At 37.9% G+C, this 18,534-nt stretch overlaps 2 protein-coding genes across 2 annotated transcripts; one reads left to right on the top strand and one right to left on the bottom strand.

The window, feature by feature from the left end:
* Nucleotides 1–2,053: 2,053 nt before the first annotated feature.
* otc (ornithine transcarbamylase) lies at nt 2,054–6,227 on the bottom strand (the record flags this gene model as incomplete). Its single annotated transcript, XM_082175528.1, has 10 exons — nt 2,054–2,494; nt 2,578–2,715; nt 2,896–3,045; nt 3,298–3,351; nt 4,581–4,703; nt 4,773–4,926; nt 5,013–5,100; nt 5,233–5,314; nt 5,406–5,544; nt 6,157–6,227. 10 exons carry the CDS (start codon nt 6,225–6,227, stop codon nt 2,435–2,437), a joined length of 1,059 nt encoding a protein of 352 aa, XP_082031654.1. The 3' UTR covers nt 2,054–2,434.
* Nucleotides 6,228–6,667: 440 nt separating this feature from the next.
* Nucleotides 6,668–18,261, top strand: rpgra (retinitis pigmentosa GTPase regulator a; the record flags this gene model as incomplete). The annotated part of the gene is made up of 13 exons (XM_082175776.1): nt 6,668–6,698; nt 6,997–7,158; nt 7,260–7,352; nt 7,450–7,512; nt 8,255–8,413; nt 8,518–8,667; nt 8,775–8,930; nt 10,163–10,318; nt 11,112–11,236; nt 11,340–11,594; nt 12,494–12,686; nt 12,892–12,962; nt 13,057–18,261. 13 exons carry the CDS (start codon nt 6,668–6,670, stop codon nt 17,869–17,871), a joined length of 6,429 nt encoding a protein of 2,142 aa, XP_082031902.1. The 3' UTR covers nt 17,872–18,261.
* Nucleotides 18,262–18,534: the final 273 nt, after the last annotated feature.

Consider the following 18,534-nt stretch of genomic DNA (forward strand, 5'->3'; position numbering starts at 1 on the left):
GTGCAGTCTCAACATTAGAAGATTTTGGTATAAACTATTTAAACATTTCTCAACAGATTTCCATTTATCCAAATGAACATCTGAGAGAAAGCTAATCCTAATGGAACATACAGTAATTGAGAACTCAATTCATGTTTCCTGAGCTAAGAAAGACCAACCTTATAATGATTTTCTCTGAAAAAACAAATAAACAACCTTTATAAACTGATTGGTCTGCGAGGTTGATTTATTCGTCAAACTATTGAAACATTACATTTCATTAATGTCTTTATAAGTTGACCAGATGTATTATTTGTGTCCTTAAAATGGGTTTTGGGGGCATGTTTCTGCTTTCCACTTTATGGACTTGTGTAAAATGCCCTGAAACTGTCCCTTCTGGCCTGTAAAATTAATCTGAATGCCCAGAAGGGATTTGGTTTGTTGTCCAATTCAACAAATTAACACAAGAGGATTACTCAGGTGTAAATGAAACGATTAGAATGCTAATCTACTATTTATGTTATAGTTAAAAAGGTTTCTCTTTTCACACATATATCTGTAAGAAATCACAAGGTCTTATTTCGATATTTGGCTTTCTTGGAATAGCTATCATATACTAAATGTACGATATCCCATACATCCAAAAACTAAAACACACACTCGGGCCTAATAAGGTCGCCACAAAAGGGTCAAACAGATATGATAAAAGATAAGATCACATCAAGGTTTCAGTTAAAATAATTGTGCATACCAAGTCATAAAAAGGGAAGCTGAGAAACCTTTGCAATGACTAGAATGTCTCGGATGATTTAGAAACCTGTTCTTCTGCTCTGCCTCTCACCTCCACCCTTGTTCTAGGTCCATCTATGCCTCACCTCAAGAATCAGAGAATTGTACCATTGTAAATGTATGATTTGCAAAAGTGTACCATAACATTGTGTCTTTTTCAAGCAATGTGTCTTCACTTAACTTCATTGTTGTTAGTTTCAGTCTAAACCTCCCCTATACATCTTTTGACTATTTTGGATATTCAGAGATGGGCATGAATAAATGAAAATGTATTTGAAATTAAAAATACAAAATACCTCAGTTGAAATGTATCAAAATAAAATACTACGTGGAAAAAAGAATGTAAATACAATACAATATTTTGTATTTTCAAAATAGGCTACATGTGAAATTGGCATTCAGTGAATTATCACTATTAACTCATGCCTACTAAAAGCTGCACATATTAGTATACCGCAATATATAAACAATATAGAACAAGTTAAATTGATTCACTCTATATATTACCAACATGATACAGTATATATCATCATATCGCTCAGTCCTAGCAAACAGTAATGCTTGAACACATTTGACTAGTAGATTGATAAAAACAAATAACCAATTAACTATCAAGACTGACTGGCTAACACTATTTTTGCCCTTGCCAGTGCTCTTTTATTCCTTCATATTAACTGAAGGTAAATCTGAATAATGCTTAGATTTAAACTTAATCAACAAGTAGGATCGACCATGACATCCTCACCTTATCTTATTCCTTATTAATGCAGAAAATTCGCTCGGGGGGGTGGGGGGGGGGGGGGGGGGGTGGGTTTGATACCTGACTTGACTACCTGAACTAGTTGATAGTTGATTTTGTATTTCAAATATGTATTTTTAATACATGTATCTGAAAAACTGCCCATCCCTGTGCATATCAGTCTGATCTCAGTCTGATCTGAAACTGCAGGGCAGCTGCCCGTGAAAAGTCATACAGAAACTAAAAAAACTACAACAACCAAACCATGCACACCATTCCACATTCATGCTAAAACACACACATTTCTTTTTATGATAAGATCAGGCATAACATGAAAATACCACAGTGGCATGCCCACACTCTGAAGCATGTTAAACTGCTGGACTCATTGTAGTGTACTTGTATTTCTGTCCTGTGCAGAGTTAGACATACAGGGATGACCCGAGAGAGTCTATCTGTTATGTAATATGTTTCTTAAAAGCAATTTAAGGTCACATAATTACATATAAACCCAAAGAGATACAGTAATGGCCATTATACAAAAAGAAAATGAATAGCATTATTTATTAATTTTGCTTAGTACACTTTGCAACCCATTTCTGTTGTAAAAAAATTGCAGTGTCCATCTGACCCCTTGTAATTTAAAGAAATCAGAACATATCAAATGTTTTATAATATACCATTCACATACCATTTCACACAATGTCACAGCACCCTCTATAGGTCATAAAGGTATTTACACAACTGAAATACTTGAATAATTTGTTGTGAAAAGTATTTTTTTTATACAATTAATCAATTAATTCATTAACTATTTCTCTATTAAACCCCCCATTTTCAAAGATTTTTGAGACACATTATTGATACAAAAGCAGATGATGACAGTATTCTGCTGGTTTAGGTTTTTTGTTATGTTTTTCTAATTTGTTAAAATTTGAGTTTGGGAATTTGCGGCCTATAGTCTGTCAGGATGCACACCATCAAACCCTGAAGAAAACACATAGAAACATTACTGAACAAACATAAAGGCATTATTAATGCTCACATCTTTACATATAGGTAAACTTTACCATAATGGTCCACTTGCGGTTCTCAGCTTCTGTAAACACGAGGGAACGGGGTGAGTAGAAAACTTCATCGTCTACTTCCTCTGCTTTACGTGGGAGACAGTGTAGAAATGTCCAGTCTGGTGCCGCCACACTTCCTGCCTGTCAACAATTCAACAGAAACATAAAAAAAACTGCATTACACTATTCAGAAGCAAGTTTTTAATTTCCACAACATGGCTGCATATAAATGCATTATAATTCAGAGGAAATCATACTAACATAATGGAATGAAAAGTCTAGACTAGTCAAACTAGACAAAGTTGATGGATGTTTGTCAACCTGCATTGTGATCTGGTAACCATGGAAATCTTTCAGTCTCTTCTTCTTCTCCTCCTCTTGGCCCATGCTCACCCAAGTGTCAGTAACCAGCACATTACTGTCCCGTGCGGCCTCCACTGGATCCGTCAGGAATTGCAACTTGGTACCAAACTATTGCATGGATATCATGATTAGCTAAACATTGCATTTACTATACATAAATACTATACATAAGCTAGTGAACAAAAAAAATCTATAAAACACTTTTGCACAGATTCATTTTGTTGTTAAAGGCAATTATTAAAGAATCATTTCACATACATAACACAAATGCCTATAATGCAAATGAATGGTATAAAGCATTCCTTATAAAGATAAAGCAGACATTATAAAGAGACAATTGTATTGTAGGGTAGTCTATACCTGCTTAGATAGACGCTGAGCCTCTTGAGTGACGTTAGCATCTGGCTCATAACCCTAAAAATAAGAAGTTAATTAAGGAAAAATCATTTCAGAATGGTGCGAATTAAAATTAATAAATACAATACACACACACACACACACACACACACACACACACACACACACACACACACATATATATATATATATATATATACACAACCGTTCAAAAGTAGGTACAATTTTTTATGTTTTTGAAAGAAGTCTCTTATGCTCACCAAGGCTGCATTTATTTGATGAACAATACAGTAAAAACAGTTATACTTTGAAATAATAGTACAATTTAGATAAACACTTTTCTATTGAAGGGGGTGGATTGGAATCCACTGCTGCTTCAATGTATATGTAATGAGTGATTATAATCAAGGTATTAATCAATATTTTTTCCTTCTAAATATCAAATGAGTTGAATGACTTCTCTGTAGATTTTACTTTGTTATAGAAGTCACCAGTGTGATTACTGAAATGTTCTTTTCATGTATTCTTTAATGTCTGTGTTTGATATCTGAATGCAGTAACAGTGCTTGCTTATTTAGCCCGGCTTCCAGAAATGAAATAGGGACTTGTTTTGTGTTTGAGAAAGGTCTTCAACGTGTTAAAACATTTAGGGGTCATTGAAGCCAATAGTTTAAGGGACCATTTCTTTGTTAAAGCCTTACTTTCCAGTTAGACTAAAGTGTAGCTCTCCTTCAGAGAAAGAACTTATTATCTTGATGTTTTGAGAGGACTCTCCTGTTTATAGCTAGAGCCTGGCCAAATCCAACCTTGGAAAAGCTGTGTGTCGGTGTGTGTGTTAGTCTTTTCGGTTACAGGTTAAGGAACCACTGGCATTATTGGAGATGTTGTTCTGGACATGCTGCCGCCCAGCAACCCAAATCTGCGACCAGAAAGATCACAACGTGCCTAACTTCAGGGTCCGAGTTTCAGCTGCATAATCGATGGAGATATGCTTCAGTCGAGGTATATGTGTGGAAAATTACTATGTTTATATTTTTCTTAGCCAATGAGAATCGTTGAACCTGATGCGAAGACGTATCTTACACCTTGGTGAAGGGTATAACTGCTGTGATCTTTGTAACTGTAAGCGGGGCGGCCTACAAACTCCTGTGTGAGTCTTGAAGCTGACTTCTGCTGATGAAACTATCTTCAGTAAAACTTTTTTTCAATTTATTATAATTCTGAACACAAGAAAGGAATAGTGACAGTATGCATGTATATGACACAGTTCTGAAAGTGGCGCAAACCTTGGGCGTGGCCACTTTTAGATTGACACCTAGTTTAGCCAATGACATCATGAAGGAGTGAAGAACGTTGTTTCCATCACCTATCCAAGCCAGAGTTAGGCCTTTTAATGAGCCGTAGTGCTCCTGTAAGAGAGAAAAAAAAAACACATGAGTGAATGTACTTCAGTTTATGTATGTGTAAGTGTTTCGTACCTGCAGTGTCAGTAGGTCAGCCAGAATCTGTACAGGGTGGTAGAGGTCAGACAGGCCATTGATGATTGGTATAGAAGCGTCTTTATCCAGGAGCTCCAGAGATGAGTGACTATACACCCGAGCTAACACGATATCAGCCAAACCAGAAAGCACCCTGCCATACATACCCACATTTAAGACCATGTCAAGGCCTCACAGTATTGAGTCTAAGCAATGTTTACAATGTGTTTAAATTCAGACCTGGCCGTGTCTGTGGTGCTTTCATTGATGCCTAGATGAATATCTTGGGGTGTGAGAAAACATGGATGGCCACCCAACAGAGAGAAGCCTAGTGAAAAAGAGAGAGAGAAACTGTCTATGTGTCAAATCCTTTGTTCTGTATCATTCTATTCATTCATTTTGTTCAGAGACCGCACTGATAAATATAAGCCCTTTCACAAGCTTGAATACTGAATGGCACCTGTTTCAGTGGACATGCGGGTCCTAGTGCTCCTCTTTTCAAATATCATGGCAATAGATTTGCCTTGAAGTAATGGGACATACTGTACATAAAAAGAGGAATAAATGAACGTTGTTTATCAGTCCTGAAATGGTGAGGTTTCCAATCAGTAAGTTCAGTATATTTTGCAGTACCTCGCCCCTGTGCTTTATTCGATGCTTTAGGTCAGCAGAAACCCACAGGATATGTTTAATTTCCTCTGCATTAAAGTCCTTTAGTGTTAGAAAGCTGCTGCCCTTCAAGTTAACGCTGTTCAACGTTGCTTTTCCCACTCTGTGAACATGAAACACGCATGATACAGACGGAAAACTGCTTGAATATTAGAAAAAAAGAAGAGAAAAGAAAACTCAAACACACTTTATGAAAATAGTTAATGTAAAACAACATTTTAAATAACATTTTCAAATTATTATTTAGATTTCATGACGTCATAAATTGAAAGAATAAATTGTATAGGTTATTTCTCTATATAAATATATATAAAATATATATAAATGGTTAAAAACTTCAAAAGTATCAGAATCTAAAGAATACATGTTCCTTTATGAAAATATATAAATTCAGGAAAAATTTTAAATGTTAATGTTTTGTTAAAATATCAGTGTTATTGGCCAATTACTCATTAATTAAATGTATTAATTAAAATATAGGTATTATTTTTTTTTTTTTGCTTAACATATAAGCGTGTTACTATACATTAAAACGAGAACATTATTCAAACTTTCACGACACTCATGATGACTTCTTAATATTTAAATTAATTGTCTGTTAAGCATTATGAAATTTAATAATATTTGTTAATATTAATGATGAATACAATCATTTATTAATTTGTTAAACAGCAGCAAACCATTTTTCTTGTTTATGGCAAACTTTGCGACTCACCTTAAATTCCTGCTCTGGCAACATCTTGCAAATTTCAGACTACAATATATTCTGTTTTTGAGAGCAAACATTTTACTAACATATGAAAACATATAAAGCTCAAAGCTGGCACAACCAAATTAATGCATTTCCACGTGCTCCCTGCCATACAGCATTGTGGGCGTGGCTAATGGGATGTAACTGGGCGTGGTGAGTGACAGCTCTTGTGCATGTTCTCATTTATCCCTGACATCGGATGCTAAATCTCTCTCTCTCTCTCTCTCTCTCTCTCTCTCTCTCTCTCAGTTAAAATACTCAATGAATATAATGTTTATTTTCTCTTAATTAAATAATTATATAATTTAATAAAGAAAAACTGTACAGTTACAACAAAGTGCGAACATTTTATTCGATTTTTTTTTGTTGCATCGATTGTCAAGGTAACGTATACTTCCGGTTCAACTTTATCTCTTCAGCAGGGAACAGCTGAAAGTTCAGGAATGTCATCTGAAGAACAGAGGTGTAGAAGGTAATGACAGGAGAAACAGACACAGAAATACCAGGTAAGATGTTATCTATCTATCTATCTATCTGTCTGTCTGTCTGTCTGTCTGTCTGTCTGTCTGTCTGTCTTTTTATCTATATATCTGTCTATCTGTCTATCTGTGTACGTGTATGTGTATTTTAGCATGTGCTTGTAAGACTCTCTTTGAGTGACACCATAATCATGCCTTTGATCTCCTAGAGAGCATTATACCCACACAGGCTATTCTGGGAAGCTGGAAGCTTTTTAAGGATTTAAATGGACAGTCTTGCTGAGCATGGGGAGGTTTGCTCTTTGCTCCGGATGTGAACAATTGTGAGATGTTGTACTGAACAAATGTTTCCTTATTGCAGATACAGGTGCTGTATTTACCTTTGGAAATAGTAAAATAGCAAACAATGTGCCCAGCAGGTTATGGTTAAAGAATGATATACCTGTGCACATCTCATGCGGACAGTCACACTCAGCCTTTGTAACAGGTTGTAATCTATCTATATTCTCCTTGTAATTTTGTAACTATAGCTATATGTTGTAATATATACTAGCCTATATGTTTGTCTCTTTACTGATCTCTTTTCAGAGCAGGGCCGTTTGTTTGTGTTTGGAAGTAATAACAGCGGTCAGCTTGGTCTACAAGCCAAAGGACCAGTTAAAAAACCAGTCTGTGTTAAAGGTTAGACATAAAGGTGCATACAATATACATTTATGTATATGTTTTATAATGATCTAGCTCTGTGTTGTCTTATTTATCTTCTTATTCGTCCACACAGTTCTTAAAGGGGAGAGAGTTCAGCTGGTTGCCTGTGGGACTGATCACACACTCGTAAGCACCTGTAAGCAAAGCCTTTTACTGTAGTTTCCTATTACGGTATACACTATTGTTAAACAGATTGGCATCAGTAAGATGCTTTAAATGGATGATGTTTTTGAAAGAAGTGTAATATTATTTCAATTTATACTGGTAATATTTTGAAATATAATACAAATAAGTAAAATAGCTGTTTTCTATTTTAATATGTTTTAATTTATTGTAGTGTTGGCAAAGCTGAATTTTCATCATCATTAAGTCAAGTCAAGTCAAGTATATTTGTACAGCGCTTTTCACAATACAGATTGTATCAAAGCAGCTTCACAGTATTAAATTAAAATAATACAACAAGGTTTGTTTCTAGTGGAATTTATTGATTGATAAAATTAAATTAAATATCCCCAAAATATCCCCAACTGAGCAAGCCAAAGGCAACAGTGGCAAGGAACAGTGGCAATTACTCCAGTCTTCAGTGTCACATGATCCTTCACTCTATGCTTATGCTTAATATTTTTTGTGAAAACCATGATTCATGATTCTTTGATTAACAAAATGTTCAAAAGAACAGCACATTTATTTGAAATAAAAATCTCTTGTAAAATTATTGGACTTTACTGTCACTTTCGATCAATTTAATGTGCCCTTACTGAATAAAAGTATTCGTTTATTTATTTTATTCTTTTTATCTTACTGACCCCAAACTTTTAAACAGTAGTTTATATTTTAAAAAGAGAATTGTAAGTGAAAGTGTCTGTGCGTTTTTCCAGCACAAGGGGAGATTTTTGCGGCTGGAGGAAACAGTGATGGACAGTTGGGACTGGGCCACTGTAATGCCAGTGACTCTTTCCAGCGCCTCCGCCCTTTTTGTGACTATTCTCCAATCAAATTGCTCTCTGCAGGTGGCCACACCTCTGCTGCACTTACAGGTAACATTGAAATGCAACAGAAATTCTCCTTCATAGTAGATATAAACCTACTATTATAAATGCAATGCATTTATATATTTGAATAATAAATCTGCATATTTCAGAGGATGGCAGGCTGTTTCTGTGGGGTGATAACTCCGTTGGTCAGCTTGGTTTGGGGAATGACAGTCATGCCTTGTTGCCTAAAGAGCTGAAATTGGGACAACCCATTCAGTCTGTCTCATGTGGATACAAACACTCAGCTCTGGTCACAGGTGAGCGCCTGTCAATCAACACTATTCATAAGCATGAACAAGACCATGCTGTTATTTATTTTTTGAGGGTACACTGAATAAATTGTTGGGAATTTGGTATGTTTCAGATAATGGGGATGTTTTCACTTTTGGGGAAAGTGCAGATGGACGACTGGGTCTTTCTGCTCATCAGCTGGCCAATCACAGTTATCCCCAGCGAGTAGAATCTCTGCTCAGGGTTCTGCAGGTGGCATGCGGAGGCAAGCACACACTCGCCCTCACAGGTGATGGAGATGTACACATACAGTGCCTTAAAAACATTTGAATGAATGTATATTAAATATATTTTATTATCCATTAGATTTAGGTTTAAATTTGAAATGCCACTTGGTTTGATATGTTGTTATCTAATGCAGTGACATTAATACATTTTTTAAGTGTGGCTTAATGTTATGTGACAGCAGGGACGAGGAGAGGCAAGAATCCAAGCGTTTTTTCAGGCAGGCAGGTTAAAGAACATAATCCAAACAGGGAAACCAGAATGCAACAGCTTACACGGGATGTTAAACCCATGTTAAGGGACCACAGGCGAAAACTAATCAGGGTGACACACTATAGAAAGTAACAAGGGACATAGCAACACAGGAAGAGAACACAGAAACAATGGAAACAGAAAAAAAAATCTACTTAAAAGTCCTAAACAAAACCGGGGAAACAAGACAGGAATCATGTCCAAATACTTGATATTTCCCTGAACGCACACCATATGACAGGGTTCCCACGGGTCCTTGAAATCCTTGAAAGTTTGTGAATCTGAAAAAAAAAGAAGAAGTCAAGGCCCTGGATGGTTTTTGAAAATAAACATATATAGATACAGGTCCTTGAAAGTGCTTGAATTTATTTTGTGCAAGAAGTTTTCTGGAAAAAATTCCATATTATTCCGTCCGGTCCGCTAATGTGTTATTTCGCCAACACTTCGTGGCCTATGCATTCTAGCTTGCTTGATTTACGTTAGTTATGCGCGTTTAGGCGTTACGTTAAGTGTTTCCCTCCCACGTGAGGTACTTTGTGTAATACGTTGCCATGACGTTCACGTGCGCATGAAGCTACTACGATGATACCTCAACGTTTCATTCATAAATTAATATCAGATCATTTTACAAATATTCTTCAGTTTTATGCAAAACAGAAATGCGACAAATAGAATATCAGATCTCTGTCATATGGCCAAAAATAAATGCAAAAAAAAAAGAATGACACATGAAACCGGTAACACGATGTAACCTTGCTCTCACTTGAAATGTGTCCCCACATTAAGTCCTTGAATTTGAGGGTATTGGACCTGGAAAGTCCTTGAAAGGTCTTGGAATTTGAAGTTAACCAAGGTGTGGGAACCCTGATATGAAATTATACACATACAATTATTCCTCTCTTTCCCCTTTTCTCTCATTTTTTGTCTTAAACATTGAATGTTCATGATGTTTTTAAATGAATTGTATCTCTCCCTTTTCTGTAGAGGATGAGTTATATTCTTTTGGCCGTGGGGAGTTTGGGCAGTTGGGGTTGGGGACGATGATGTTTGTAGCAGACGCACCTGTTGCTGTCGGCCACTTCAGGAAAGGCAGGGTCACTCGTGTCACATGTGGCGAAAACCACACTGCGCTTATAACAGGTAAGATATACACACTGTTAAATAAGAGCTGTCAGAGGATTCAGATAAATTATTAAATAAATGATTAAAATAAATGATTCCTTTGTCATTTACTAACAAATTTATTGAACAACATGGGTAACATTACATTTACACATTTGGCAGACATTTTTTTTCTAAAGCGACTGGGAGTCGAACCCATTATCTTAGTGTTGCTAGTTCTACCAGAAAGACTCGGGAGATAAAATGATATAACGAGTAAATTTATTAATAGCTCAGCAAGCATAGTCTTTGGCGTAGGCCCCGTCCTTAGCAAGCAATGCGAGGGTAACGGAATCTGCAAATCCCGCCTGAAGATGAAGGCAGGGGCGCAGCCGACCCCCTGGAGGCAAAGGAAGGGACCATCCTGGTGGTGGTGGGGAGGATGGAGGGAAAGGACCATCTTGGAGGTGGTTGGGGAGGATGGAGGTAATTGGCGCCGTCAGTATCTGCGAACTCAGACGGATATAAGTACCATTCTTTTATACTGAGAGTGTTAACACATGATTGGTTAGAAGTGAGTTAATTCATGACGCGCTGATTGAGTCTTCCTGGCAGAACTTAACGCTAAGCTTACATTTTAATACTTTACCAGACGAGCTCTTATTCTGATCAGTCTTTAACAGAATCAAACAGTTGTGTTGTGTAAATGTGTTGACTGCAATAATTACATATACATTCAACATTTGCCTTCACATTTACCAGTTCCAAAAAACATGTATTTGTGGTTTATATAGTTAGTTACACATCTTATTTAAATGCACTCATTTCTCAGATAGTGGTCTTCTGTACACATTTGGAGATGGCCGTCATGGGAAGTTAGGTCTTGGAGACGAGAACTTCACCAATCAGTTCAGTCCAACTGTGTGCCGGAGGTTCTTTGATTACTCTGTCATGACTGTAAGTTTTTTTGATAGTTTCTTAACATGTTCTTGCTTTCTTATGTATGTATAACTGAGGAAATATCACATGTGTTCATTGTATTTGTGCTTATGTGCTGTAGGTGGCATGTGGTTCCAGTCACATGCTGGTGTTCGCACGGCCACGGCAACAGGAAAGTGAAGAAGTTTGTTTAGAGGATGAAGATGTTACCTACTCTTACCTGGACAGGTGTTATACCTCAATGTTACAGGGGCAACCATTAGAGCATATTCCAGAACCAGCACCTGCTCTCGTCTCACAACTGACCTTTCTCCCCTCATCTCTTCCAACCTCTCACCGCTGGAGCCTATCAACACGGGCCAGACGGAGACAGAGGGTAAGAAACTGATCTCTTGGGTTACACCAATTTGGTGTTAGACTCCTTGTGTTCTATGAAGGTTCTATGGCTGATCTTTACACTGCAAAAAGGAGATGTATGGAGGCGTTTTTTCAGCTAAGCACTTTATGAACCAAGGGTTGATTTTTATTTGAGTTAACAAAGTTAACTCTTTTTTATTTATTTTTATTAAGGTCACATTAAAACGTGTAAACCGGTTTCTGTGCCTTTAATGAATACTTTTTTTTTTTTACCCTTGTCCCTGACTTATATTTTCGAACTTAAAATAAGACAATCGATAATAAAAATATTATGTTTACAACTACGAGCATCCAAACAAATATATAATTATAGCTGTCCCATATTTTGACCACACCACACAATATTGTGATTTTTTTTTCCAAAAGGTTAGTGTACTTGCTTACCAAGGAGCATAATTGAAATGCAATATGAGACATGTAATGTGTTAAGAAAACAAAGAAAAATCAAGGTAAATATTACAGAATTTTTCAACTGTGAGAAAAATGTGTGTCAAAATATTATTTAATTGTGTGTGACATTCTTAATGGAAAAATAAAATAGGGAGAGTGTGAAAATTTTTGTGTACGTGTGCTTGTTTATATGATTTATGAGGACTCAAATTTGTATAATGACATGGGTATTACACTGGTATTACAACAAAAACGTGGTGTTTATTAATATAACATTTTTAAATGTAAATATTAATTAATATAAAAAACATACTAAACAATGTTTTATTAAACATGCAGAAGGTTTTCTGTGATGGGTAGGGTTAGGGGATATAATATACAGTTTGTTCAGTATAAAAACCCTTACACCTATGGAATGTCTTCATAATAATAGGTGCACCAACATGGTTGTGTGTATGTGTGTTTCAGAAGAGCTCATCTGCACAGTTTGGTCCAGAATTTTGCAATCTTCCTCCCATTACAACTGGCTTTACTGCACTAGCCCTAACAGGCAACATCCTACAACCCAGATCTCCAACAGACGCTCCTAAACGCTTCAGAACTGATGCCCCTGTGGAATCTTCTTCTACCTCAATCACACTGCCTGTCAGGACACTTCCACGTAAATATTTTAAAATTGTTCCACGTTCTCCCAAGACCTCACTTTCTAGCCATCAATCTGCCATCTATCCAACTGTGATGCTAATATCTCTTACCACAATTATATAATCACTAAATATAGGCTAGTCATTCTAAATTAATCAAAAAACCCTAGCAAGAACCAAACACTTGATTATCAGTATTGACCAGCTTTCTTGTGAATACAGTCACACCCATCACTAAGAGCACAGAGGACTGCCATAGTGTTGGAACATCTGAAAACAGCATGTCAGACAAGGTGAGCAAAAGCTGTATAACTGTGTTCAAGATGACGAAATTATTTATTAGAAAACTGTTTATTTAACTGAAGAATGTAATGTTTGATTTGATAGACAGACAAAGAAGAGAATGTTCCTCAGCAGGATCTGCCCACTGAAGTACAGGCTGGCTCTGTTTCTCATCCATCAATGACAGAATCTCCACCACCAAGCAATCTTAAACACAAGAAGCCCAGGTCTGGAGATCCAAAGAACGCTGCTACGCAGGAGGAACGTTTTTATGCTACAGAATCACAAAGCAAAATGCGATCCAAAACATACAAAAAACCTATCCAGAGTACAAATAATAAATCGAAAGGTCAAGCAGTAGAGGTCAGATCATCTCCAGAGAGAATGCCAGCTAAAGAAAGGGAAGGATGCAGTGAAACATGCAGTATTAGTATTGATTCAAGGCACAAAGTTTCAAAAGCAGATCCCAGAGATCAAGAGGTTACTACTCTTGCTGAGATGGAGCACGAGATCAAGTCGAGTTCACTTAAAATTCAAAATACAAGTTCTCCAGTTCAGGAAGTCAAGGAAGTTAGAACAATGCCTACGAGAGTTTTAGAGGTCAAGTCACATAAAATTAAAGAGGAGGGTATTCCAGTAAGAGCTACAAAAAGGGTCAAGTCACCAGTCAAGGATCAAGACGTGCCCTCTGGCAGGGTGGAAGTTAGTGTGGTCGAATCAAAACTTCAGGCAGGTCCTGCTCAAAAAGACATCAAGCCATCCCTTGAAAAGGCTCAAAAGATCATATCAACACTGATCGACACACAAGAACAGGGAAACCCATCAGTCAAAATTCCAGCCAACCTGCAAAACACCCCCCAAAAAGGAAATCATGTTGACACAGAAGAAAACCCTGGTGAACTTACACCAAAGAAAGCTAAGAAGAAGAGATCAGATGTGGAAAGAGCCCCAATGAAAGAAACAGCACCCAAAACACCCAGCCCTCTATCAGTTTCCATACCCACACGAATGTCTAAAGCAAAAAAGGGGAAACCTGTGGAGGCTGGAAACTCAAACGTCCAGCTTAGAACTGAGATACAAGCACAAGTCAAAAGGGAAACTGATAGTAAAACACCTCAGAACTCCAATATATCTTTTCCCCCTGTAGAGAACAGAAAATCAGGAGGAGCTGCTGAAATAAGCCAATCCACTTCCAACCTGCAGTCTGAGCTTGAAAATAGCCAGTCACCCACTGATAAACTGCTTACTGAACAGAAATATGAATTTCCATCAATTAAAAGCTTAACTCCAGAAAGAGGCCACTCATTTTCCAGTTTATGGTCCAATAACGAATCAGCAACCAGTAAATCTTCCACCATAAAAGAAACTGAATCATCATCTGGTAATTTGTTGAGTCTATCACCACAATACAGGCAGTCACCACTAAATGAAATTAAATTAGATGGCAAATCAGTTGAACCTGAAGAGCCAGACAGGAAGCCACAGGCTGAGCGGAGCATTATGGGTAGTGTAGTTTCACCACTAGCAGCCATGGCTATAGTTAGTGCTGCACCACTACTAATAAAAGCTGCTGAAGTTCTTTCTGAAACTTCACCAGAACAAAATAATATGATGTCCTTGTGTGCATCAATGTCCCAAGAAGTAGCAGGAAACAATTTCCTGCCAGAACACGGAGTGGACATGGACAGCACAGTTCAGGATGTATCAGCAATTGAGGAAATAGATGACAGCAGCTCCAAAAAGCAGAGTGCACAAGATGTACAAAACAACCTTGTTTCAGATGAAAACAGAAAAATGGACAAAGAAATAGATGTGAAGGATAGCGAAACAGAGAGATTGGAAGAGAGAGGTGAAGAAGAGACTCTCGCTGTGGATGAAGAGGAAAGTGAGGGGGTTGGGCAGAAAGAAGCGAACAGTGTTGTTGGAGATAAAGAAGAAAGAGAAAGCGATAATGATGAAGACAGTGACAGTGCTCAAAAAGGAGAGGAGGACAGTGGGGAAGAGGAAGGAGAGGAAGGTGAAAGTGAGGGGGTTGGGCAGAAAGAAGAGAACAGTGTTGTTGGAGATGAAGAAGAAAGAGAAAGCGATAATGATGAAGACAGTGACACTGCTCAAAAATGTGAGGAGGATGGTGAGGAAGAGGAGGGAGAAGAAGATGAAAGTGAGGGGGTTGGGCAGAAAGAAGAGAACAGTGTTGTTGAAGATGAAGAAGAAAGAGAAAGCAATAATGATGAAGACAGTGACAGTGCTCAAAAAGGAGAGGAGGACAGTGAGGAAGAGGAGAGAGAGGAAGATGAAAGTGAGGGGGTTGGGCAGAAAGAAGAGAACAGTGTTGTTGAAGATGAAGAAGAGAGAGAGAGCGATAATGATGGTGACAGTGCTCAAAAGGGAGAGGAGGACGGTGAGGAAGAGGAAGGAGAGGAAGATGAAAGTGAGGGGGTTGGGCAGAAAGAAGAGAACAGTGTTGAAGATGAAGAAGAGAGAGAGAGCGATAATGATGAAGACAGTGAAAGTGCTCAAAAGGGAGAGGAGGATGGTGAGGAAGAGGAGGGAGAGGAAGATGAAAGTGAGGGGGTTGGGCAGAAAGAAGAGGACAGTGTTGTTAAAGATGAAGAAGAGAGAGAGAGCGATAATGATGAAGACAGTGAAAGTGCTCAAAAGGGAGAGGAGGACAGTGAGGAAGAGGAAGGAGAGGAAGATGAAAGTGAGGGGGTTGGGCAGAAAGAAGAGAACAGTGTTGTTGAAGATGAAGAAGAAAGAGAGAGCGATAATGATGAAGTCAGTGAAAGTGTTCAAAAGGGAGAGGAGGACTGTGAGGAAGAGGAGGGAGAAGAAGAGGAAAGTGAGGCAGCAGGGGAGGAAGAGGATGAAAGCAATAGTGGACAGAGCAGTAAAAGTGAGGGAGAGAAGAGTGAAGAAGGAGGAAGTGAAGATGTGACTGAAAGAGAAGAAGAGGAGAATGAGGGGGAGGATGGAGAAATGGAAGAAGAAGAGAATAAAGATGAAGAGAGTGGTGGTGAAGATGAGGAAGAAGAGAGGGAGAGCTGGGATGGAGGGAGTGAGGGAGAGGTGAAAACCGATCCAGAGGAGGAGCAGGAAGGAGAGAACAGTAATGAGGAGAAAACGGAAGTAGGTGAAAAATCTGACAGTGAGGATGAAAATAAAAATGTGAGATCAGATGAAGAGGAAGGAGAGAGCGAAGAAAATGATGGGAGTGAAGAGGAAGAGAATGAAACAGAGGAAGGAGAGGGAGAAAAGGGAGACGAAAAGTGTGAGGAAGAAGAGGTAGGAAATGAAGATGAGGAGGAATATCAAGAAGAAGAGACTGATCATGAAGAGGAGGAGGGAAACGGAGACCAGGCAAAAGAGGAGGAAGAAGAAGAGAATGGTGAAGAGGAAGAGGGTGAAGAAAATGAAGAAGATGATGAAATGGAAAATAATGAAGAACTGAAAGACAAAAAAGATGGAGTAACAAACAGTGAAGAAGAGGAGGGAGATGAGAGTGCGAGAGAGAAAGAAGAACGACAGGATGAGGTGGAAGCTAAAGACGAAGAAAAGGTTTCTGAGAAAGATGGAGATGAAGAAAGACAGGAAGGGAGTGAACAGGTTAAGGAAGACGATGGAGAAAAAGAAGAGGAAATGGATACAAGTGAAGTCAAATTTAGAGAAGAAGAGAATCTGGATCTCTCAGAGACACAGGAAGTGGACAGAGAAGATGAAGATGATGAGGTAGACAAGCTGAATGAAATGATGGAAGAAAATAATGAGGACGAGAAAGGAAGTGAGGAAGAAACAGAAGAGGAGGAGAAAGAAACAGACAAGAAGGAAGAGAATAAAAAAACAGACAGAAGTGGGAGGAAACAGACAGAAACTAATGAGGAAGAAACAGATCAGAAAGAAAATATTATAAAATCAGAGATAAACAGGAGGAAACAGAAAGAATCTACTGAAGAGGAAGAAGAACATGAAGAAGAGAGTGAGGAAGAGGAGGACGATGAAGCAGAGCAGAAAGAAATGAAAATAAAAACTGAAAAAAACAGGAGGAAACAGATAGAAACTAGTGAAGAAGAAGAACAGGAAGAAGAGAGTGAGGAGGACGAGGAAGAAGAAACAGAGAGGGAAACAATTAATATAAAAACTGAGAGAAACAGGATGAAACGGAGAGAAACTAGCAAAGAAGAAGAAGAACAGGAAGAAGAGAGTGAGGAAGAGGAGGAAGAAGCAGAACGGAAAGAAATTAATATAAAAACTGAGAAAAACAGGAGGAAACAGAGAGAAACTAGTGAAGAGGAAGAATGGGAAGAAGGTGATGAAGAGGAGGAGGAAGAAACAGAGAAGAAAGATAAAAATATAAAAAAAGATAAACATGAGAACAAGCAAAGAGGAAATACTGATGAGGAAGAAGAACAGGCGGAAGAGGGCGAGGAAGAGGATGAAAAGGAGGAGGAAGAAACAAAGCAGAAAGAAAAGGATATAAAAACTGAGAAAAACAGGAGGAAACAGAGAGAAACCAGTGAAGAGGAAGAAGAACACGAAGGAGAGAGTGAGGAAGAGGAGGAGGAAATAGCAGAGCAGAAAGAAATGAATATAAAAACTGAGAAATTTGGGAGGAGACTGACAGAAACTACTGAAGAAGCAGAAGAAGAAGAGGAAGAGGAAGAAGAAGAAGGTGAAGAGGAAGAAGGTGAGGAAGAGGAGGAAGAAGAAGAGGAGGAAGAAGAAGAAAAGACCAAAAAAGTACCAAAACAGAGAGACAAACCAAATGTGTTACCTGCACGCAGACAGGCAAGTGCACAGAGAGACAGACAGAAGACTAGACAAAGAGATCAACAGAATGTTAAAGGGAAGAAGCAAACAGATGGTGCTCAGGACCCTCAGTTCTGGAACAGTGTCCTACCACAGTATCTGAACCTTAAATGACCCCAAAGCCTGCACACTACAAGCACAGACACCCTGAACATCTGCAATTACAGTTCACAGGACATTTCAAAAGTGCTGTGAATCACAGTTCTTTAAACGGTGAAACTTAAAGGTGTTGGCGATGGAGCTAAACATGATACATAAACACAAAATATGGTTTGTGTTATGGTTTGTATTCTGCTTTAGTATGACGTATGGCTCTAAAAGGGCTGGTTGTTTCTCACTCCTATATGATGATTCTTGATTATCAAGTGCCTTGACTAAATTATTCCATACATATTAAGTTACAGTATATATTGTAATAGTTTTTATGAATGTTATTTTTTAAGCACCGATGTGTAAAGTATTTATTTCTGTTTACACAAAGAAAAATAAACCAGACAGTGAATATTTTCATGTTCTGTTCTATTGACATTCCTTTTTCAAGACCTGGTCTGTTATTAGCAGCATACCAGACTGTGAATGATAACTGCAATTTAAAAGTGCAAGAGAACAAACAGTCACGCACCTACTATGATTTGACTGTAAAGTTGATAAGATTTTGCTGTGAGTACGTGTGAAATTAGTTTTTGGGGGGTTTTTTTGTTAAGAAATTATGAAATACAATGTTCTATCGCTCTAAATTTTGAGATATTTATCTGTTCACTGTAAAATAAATATGAT

The sequence above is a fragment of the Leuciscus leuciscus genome (genome assembly GCF_965113295.1).
Source record: "Leuciscus leuciscus genome assembly, chromosome: 7".
In the NCBI taxonomy this organism is placed as follows: domain Eukaryota; kingdom Metazoa; phylum Chordata; class Actinopteri; order Cypriniformes; family Leuciscidae; genus Leuciscus; species Leuciscus leuciscus.